Source organism: Corvus brachyrhynchos, unplaced genomic scaffold (assembly GCF_000691975.1).
Source record: "Corvus brachyrhynchos isolate BGI_N302 unplaced genomic scaffold, ASM69197v1 scaffold60, whole genome shotgun sequence".
Classification (NCBI taxonomy): domain Eukaryota; kingdom Metazoa; phylum Chordata; class Aves; order Passeriformes; family Corvidae; genus Corvus; species Corvus brachyrhynchos.
Window position 1 is genome coordinate 958976 of NW_008236767.1, and position 7863 is coordinate 966838.

A 7863-nucleotide genomic window follows, 5' to 3' on the forward strand; every position below is an offset into this window, starting at 1 on the left:
AGGTTTGGCAGGAAGGACAGGAGAGAAGTAGAACTATGGAACAGTCCATGTGTCCAGGTGCCAAACATGACTCTCATCAGAGAATCCCTCCAATGCAGCTGGGACCAGGAATTGTGACTCATCTGCTCTTCTTGTGCTTCCCACCACCAGCATCAGCTCCCCTCCTGCATCACAGATGCTGGGTGTGGCTAAGTGCTGGCCACAGCCCAGGCCCTGCACAGAGGTGTCACTGGGCATCTCTTTGATAGGTTTTGTTGTGCTGAAGTCTGTGCATTAAAGCTTGAACACTGCAACACCTAAGTACTCTGCTAATTTATCCTTCTGCTTGACAGCTAGACCACTGAAAATTATTAGCTGAATACCACCACCCAAGGGCTTACTTAGTTCTTTCCATGTTTGTCTCATGTTGTCTTCTATTGAATTTTCTTACATTTCTCTTCTGCCCTTTGTACTGCCTTTCCTCTAGTTTTTTCCAGCCTTGCTCTGATATATGCTTCTCAGAAACCATCTTTGCTTTCCTCATTAGTCCTGATTTTTTCTGTGCTCTTGGTCCTCAAAAAATTCCCACCTTCTCCTCTCACAGTCTTGTTTTCTATTTTTTCCTTTCGTTCTTAACTCTTCTTTCTTACTATGTTCCCTTCCTTTCTAAATCATATCTCTGCCCACTGCTTCCGGTTTCTCCTCTTCATCCTTCTCCCACATTACTTAAAAACAATATGCATAAATTTCCCTTCCTTCTTCTGCTGAAATAAACTCATTAATGAAACAATCCTATTCACTGTGCTATCTTACCATAGTTGCCGCTGGCTCACTTCTCCATTCCTCCAAAGGTCTGAACAGGATTGATTCCCTCCCATCAGAACCCTCTTTCATTGTGCCCACAGCCACCCTCCAGTACAGCCCACACCTGCTGTAAGCACGGGGGCCAGTTTGCTCAGTGCACCCCCCTGGTTTGCATAGGCAGGTTCTGGTCCCTGACAAAGGTTGGTAGGCATGAAAAAACAATGCATGAATAGTAACTGGCACTTAAAATGCCTCTGCTTCCTGGTAGAACCTCCTGCTTTTGCCTTGTCTTCTCAGCCTGGCAATACCTCTTGTCCCAACTCCTCTACTGCATGCCCATGCCAGCACTTTGCCTCCAAGAACTGAAATACCCATAGTTAGAAGGGTCAGTTGCCACAGGAGGAACATTTTTAAGAGGTATGAAGTTGCCACAACAAGCACTAAATTCCCCAGAGCAAGACTGGGCTTAACAAAGCAGTGTCCTTTTCACTTACCTTACCGTGGGACAGAGGAACAGAGGGAGCAGCGCATGGCAGAGGCATTTCACAGGCATGCAGTGGCTTCTCCAGTCAGAGCAGGCACAAGGGTGGAGCTTTCCCTGCTGGAAAAAGGTGCTGCTTTCCCAGGCAGCACCTTTCCCTTCTTTCGGGGGAAGACCAACTCACTACAGACCCGTGTTTTACTGCGGTCACTGCCCTGACAAGCACTGAGTAGTGACACTTGGAAAACAATGAGGTTGTTATATTACACCACAAAATAAAGGAAGTTCACACATCTACATGATAAAAAAAGTTCCAAAGAATTTAATGTAGATATTATTTATACATACACTTTATAAGTAGGAATATGGCAGACAGTTGAATTAGTACATAAAGTTTTATTTAAAGTTTCCCCCCTACAAGCAAGCTTCATTTACACAGTCTAGTACTGTACAAAATTTACACTCTTTGTGTGACTTATTTAGTTAGCACTTTTTCCCTGGTCATGCCTTCCTGAAAGACAGAAAGATTTAGACAGTCCTCATAAATCTTTGCATTATCTTGATAAAAAAAAGGAACCATTTAAAAGGACAAGAAGTATCCTTTAAAAATGGTACATTTTAGTAGAGACAGGTGACAGTCAGTGTTCAGTGGCAGACCTTTTAAATGTCATACAAGGTTTCTTCATTTAGTATCTTAACAGTTTCCTTCTTTATATATATTTATATTTATATACTTTCAACAGGAAAGGAAAAAAAAGTCATGATTGCACCAAATATATTTTACAAGGGATCCCTTGGATCTGAACAATATAAATAAATACAAAACCAACTAAGATTGCACTATATAGGAGAAATGGATTGAGTTTCAGGATATACACTCCACCTTTATGAGCTCCTTTGTGATGCTCACTGGAAAACTCCCCAAGGGCACATTCAAATATTAGCATCTTCAGATAATTATTTTGTTTAAACATTTTTTCCAGGCGTGCAGCCACCTCATCAACTGGATTATTGCATATGTGTGGTATAAGTCTTTACTGCATTACTCCAATTTTACAAGTTGTGTAATTCTGCTGCAAGCAAGGGAGTTGCGATAAAACTGGACTGATGCCAGAGAGAAGCAGTCCCATGGTATTTGCTCTCCTTTATTTATATTGCTCTCAAGCATCAATATATAGTGTAATTTCTGTGTACAGTTACCCTTTTTCTATTTTGCAAAGCAAATAATGAAGTCTTTCTCCCATCTATTGCCTCTGCAGCAGAACCAACCTCCAGCAGCTGCCTGCTCCTTGCTTAATGCACTAGCATTAAGTCCTGTTGTGAAAGGTATGTGCAAGGCTGAAAATGCAGGATCTGAGTGTCCTTTGCCTTTTATCTGGGGCAGCCAGCTACAGCTAGGCAGATTAAAGGCCAGATACTTAGCTGACATAAAGTACATCCATTGGCTTCAATGGAGCGATGTCAGTTTACACCAGTGAAGAGGATGGTCCTGAGAGTAATGGATGCAGCACTAGTAAACCACAGTGGAAGAATTATGCACATACTTTAATGAGCTGCAGATGATTATGTCTGGTAGTGAAGGTAGTGAAGAATCAGGCTCAGATTTTGTCACTGCTTTTGCAAAGCCAGGACAGAAAGACATAAGCTTAACATGTAGACAGTCTGATTTGTGCAAGCAACTATGACTTCATGAAGCAAGCCCTAAGTGCTACTGGTCCCGTATGGGGGCATTCTGAACTCGCTTTGCAAAGTGTAAATAATTACACAGGCTATAAGGCAGTGGAAAGTCTAGCCTTATATTACTTTGGATCAATAGTAAAACTCTCTCAGAGTGCATCTTAAGATTAACCACACAGGACTACTTTAACTACTTACCAGTGTCTCTCCAAAAATGTGCATAAGCATTTCAGAGTCCAAAGCAATAAATTTGTGATTAAATGCAGTCTTCTTGTCTTTGGAAAGAACTAGCACAGATACTGATACCTAACAGGTTAGTGAAAAGGAAGTAAGGTCTCTGGTGCTTCATTAAGTGGTCATAGAAATAACTTACTTTACAAAGCCAGATTTTAAGCTGTAGGATCCAAATTCTGTTATACTAATGCAGAAACAGTCATTCCATGTGATTTCAGTGAAATGACTCTGACTTTACACAACTGTGATTAGAAGAATTTGATCCTAATCCCTCAGCTGCTATTGCAAGAAGTGCTCTGTAAAGCATAGCTTTCATTGTAGTCTGCTTTCTGCTGCACTTGCACATGGGGACTTTGAAGGCAGAGTGTATTAGTTGCCAAGCTGTGCAAAAACTGAATGATATTTCTTTACCTTTTATAATCTTCTGATGCTGTGTTGCTTGCAGAGCATATGAAGTAGTTGTAGGTTAGGATTACAGAGGAGGAGACAATTCTGCAATGCAGTGTGAGCTTTTCACTATCTGAATTCTGAAGCATTCATGAAAACAACATCCTCATGACTTCAACACAGATCACATGCAGGTAGATACAATGCACAATACTGATCTTGTCTCTTCAGGCTGTATTTGAACAGTTAGCCATCATTTTTTTTTTAAGTTAAATTTGACGTGAGGAGTGTCTCTGCAGCAGGAAAAGTTTAAATCAGTCTGAAATGGCAGTCTGTGCTTCGTAAGACACCGGCACCTATCTGAGATGGGACAACACTTGGTTTTTCTTTTCTTTTAGTTTGCTCCTAAAGCATAAACATGGAATGAGGGGTCAATTATGGTAGCTTTGTTTTAACAGGAATTCTGTTCTAATAAAATATTTACGTCACCCGTCATTATTTTCCCAAATGCACTCAGTGTTCGTGTCAGTGCTCCTGGCCCATCACTTGTTGTAGGGAACGCAGGCCGGCAATACCACAGTCGAACAGGCAGGTCCTGCAAGGGGCTCCGCAACGTCTCCTTCCAGTTCTGTCCAAGTCCCTTTCTCAGGACTGTAGCAAATAGTAGAAGATTTGTAGGCTCCCTGTAGTAGAACAAAATGTCATATTAAATGTGGCTTTGGTAAAATCCAAGTCACACGTCAGCTCCAAAGATATTTGAAAACGACCCATGGTGACTCTAACTTAGAAGCTCTTCAAGAGGTTTGGTTCTGTTTTTCAGCACCCAGCCTCTGAAAATCAGACTCCTCATAAGCAGAGCTCTAAGCATACAGTCCCATCAATTACTTTCCCAAAATTCCTTCTGATTTTTAAATTACTCCATATTTGTGAATACAGTCTAATAATAACTTATCTAAATAGAAAGCACAAAGGTGAAAAAACACTCCATGTTCTCCACAAGCTGAAAACCAACCCGAACCTTCCCCTGCAGCTACTTCCCCTCTCATCTCCTCTCCATCCCATCTGCATATTACATGCACTGGCCACAAGAACTCAGAAGGAATAAAAAGTTGGTTGTAGAACGCTGGTACACACCATACTCCAGCTGTAGCCTCCTACAAGGTAAATACTGTCATCCAGGACTGCACAGCCAGGGCCACTGCGACCCTCCAGAATAGGAGTCTGGAGGATATTCCACTGGTCACCTTTTGGATCGTAGCATTCCACAAGCATTACGTCGAGATGGGAGAAACCTGGATGAGGGCATTGAGAAAAGAGAATATGTGTTATGACATATTGTTTTATTACTTGGTTTACTGTTAAATTTATTAAATTACAGTTACAATACTACAATTATAATTGTTAAACATTTTTCTAGACAATATCTTCATATACATCTAACCCAACTTCTGTAACATTAATGCTTCATTACTTCAGATCAAATAAATCTGTTCAAGGCTTTTACCATTAGTCTTCTACAAATCAGGAATCCATAGAAAACCTGACCATATCAGGAAACACTCAGTAATAACTTATCAGTGATGCAAGCAGATTCAAGCAAAATTCTTCCTTGTCTCTCAGTGCTAATACAAGTTTGAACACGTAGGAAGAGACTGTCCTGGCAGTCTTCCTCAAAAGTTGGCAGATCTAATCTATTCAAAAATGAACAGGTTGAATTTTTCTCAGAAATCAATGTCTAACAAGTCCAGGGAGAGCTTAGACAACCGATACCACTTGGTTCTAGAGGGACAAAGTGCTTAGCATGATGGACATGATGTGCAGGACCAGTTGCAATTTTCCAGCTGATTTAAGGTATACCCTAAAGCACACAGCTGGGGTGAAGTCTTTAAGGCAACAAAAAATGTAACCACAAAAACGGTGGTCCCATCCTTCCCTGGTAGGCCAAAAAATGCCCAAGCAACTGCTGCTGTTTGATCACCAAAAGGCAGAGGGGTCTCAGCTCAAGATTCTCAAGCTGTGTCAATGAATATGAATTAAGTGAGCTGAACACAGACACGGAACGCAGGAATCCTAGTTCCTGCTCCAATATTTAGGCAATTCCCTACCTCAATCTACCTTCTCTATCAGAGCACTGCAGTAAAATTGTGACTTTCTTAATAATGTGAGGTGCTTTACTTAACCCTTCTGTCTTCTCTTCAAGGTATGACAGCAAACGGTATTATTTCTGCAAAAAGGGCATTTGATGATATCGGCACTTCACAAGGAAGCTGCTTGCTAGAATATTATTTATGTCTGGAATTAATATGAAATAATAATAAATAATTATTTATTAATGAATAAATATGAAATGAAATGAATATGAAATAATTGAAATAATGATGAAATAATTGAAATAATATGAAATAATATGAAATAATTCATAATAATATGAAATAATTCTTTGCTGCTGTAAGGTTTTCAAGGGGCCATAAAAAGGCCACTGCTGTGCACCCAGAGCCCATCAAAAGCTCTGTAACAAACTGCAGTATGCACATGATTAGCTGTGATGTGGTAAAGGCACTGCTAACACTACTACACAGTTCCAGCTTCACAAAGGAGGGCTTTGCCATGGAGCCCTGCTATTCCCTGCCCCTGGAGAATTTGTAACGTTTCATCCACACTTCAGTCCCCTCCCTCCTCTCTGTCCTTGCAGTTCTTCCTTTTGTTTCACTGTACAGGTGAAACTATTTTTTTCCAAGAAGTCCTTTTACCAGACAGCCTGGATGTTAAACACCTCTCACAACAGTGAGCAGTTCAAACGTTACAAAGGCACCCAGGGCAACAGCTGTAGAGGCAAAAATGCAAGGCTTATTAGAAGTAGGTGAAACTGTGTGAAAAAAAAAAAAAAAGGTGGCAGAATAGAAGCAACTCAAGCCTCTGCAAACCAAAGCATGTGCTTTAGCTAGAGGAGAGCTGTGCAAGGTTTTAGTTTTGTAGGAGGAAAAGCCAACACTGTGAAGCACTGAAACCTACAAAATTTTCAGGTGTTCATGTGCAAGCAGCTTTTGCCCTCTTCACCTTATAAGGTCCAGTCCATAAACACCCATCACAGAGGGGGGCAGGGGAGCAGAGGCACAGCAGCCCTGAACCTGCCTGCAGGGGTTTATGCACCAGTACTACTTATCAGGGAAAATTTACAGCTGGGACTTGGTCCCCTGCATGCTCCACAGACACTCAGACCTCCAAAAGCAGCCTGTGGCTTTACAGTAGGCCCTGGGTACCAGAGTCAGACATGACCTGGTCTTACTGGCACTTAACATATTTTTTCACTTTTTCTTCTCTATTATGATTTTCTCTTTTGTTGTTGGGAGTCTTTTATTTTTTTCATTTGAAACTTTAAAGGAGAAAGAAGAAAAAGTTAATATAAACTATTAAATATTATCATGGGACAAAGGAGCAGGAGGTGTGCTTTTTGTCTAAGTGGCTGGATTAAGAAGCATCTTTAACAGCAATGACATATAGGTATTAAGATAAAAATACCAGATGCCTAAGCAATAGTTATTTTAATATGAGACCATTTTGAAAGATGAAAACAAGAGACCTCTAAAAAGAATTATAATAAACAAGCTACATTTAATACTAAAAAGGGATTTAAAGAGCCTAGTCCTAATATTTAATGGCTGGAAGTTTCCTTTTTTTTTCTCTTCATTAAATCAGGAGCTTGTTTTTGTGTTGCTCTGAATAAAGCTCTCTTTAACTGCACATTTTGGAAAATGATTTAAAGAGGAAAATATTGCTGGTACTTTCGGGTCAAAGAATAATCTGTTTGTTTCATTGAATTCTTGGTAATGACAAATTGTCCATGCCTTTGAGTAATGGAAGCTCCCATTTTTATTATCTAATACATTCATTACTCATATATTTAATGTACTGTTATAATTTTAAAATAATTTGCATAAAATGTTTTTAAAATTGCTGGCTCAAGTGTCCTGTTAAATTGTGTTGCTTGGTTTTTAATGTATTTAACAGTGACTGTCTTACAAAAATATTCTTTATCAGAGATGTGGGACACTGGGTACTTTTTTGCTATTAAAAATGTGACCTTTCAGATGGTTTCCTCCAATTGCATACAGTCGGTCATTCATTACAGCCAAAGTGTGGATTGCTCGTTTTGTGTTCATGTCCTGTTTTCGGGCCCAGACGTCCATCACAGGGTCATAGCAGTACAGCCAGGGGACATATTCTCCATTGTGAACACCTCCTGCAAGGTAAACACACATCAGTTAATTAATATCAATAAAGACATTGAGCTGCAGCAGGAA

At 40.1% G+C, this 7863-nt stretch overlaps 1 protein-coding gene across 1 annotated transcript in view; it reads right to left on the reverse strand.

The window, feature by feature from the left end:
• Positions 1 to 1559: 1559 nt before the first annotated feature.
• Positions 1560 to 7863, reverse strand: part of KLHL14 (kelch like family member 14) — a gene marked incomplete at its 5' end in the record, with an annotated part of 59191 nt that continues 52887 nt past the window's right edge. The window contains 3 exons of the mRNA XM_017727396.1: positions 1560 to 4245; positions 4697 to 4854; positions 7644 to 7802. Of these exons, the coding sequence (XP_017582885.1) occupies positions 4105 to 4245; positions 4697 to 4854; positions 7644 to 7802 (458 nt within the window). The remainder of the gene's footprint in view (positions 4246 to 4696; positions 4855 to 7643; positions 7803 to 7863) is intronic.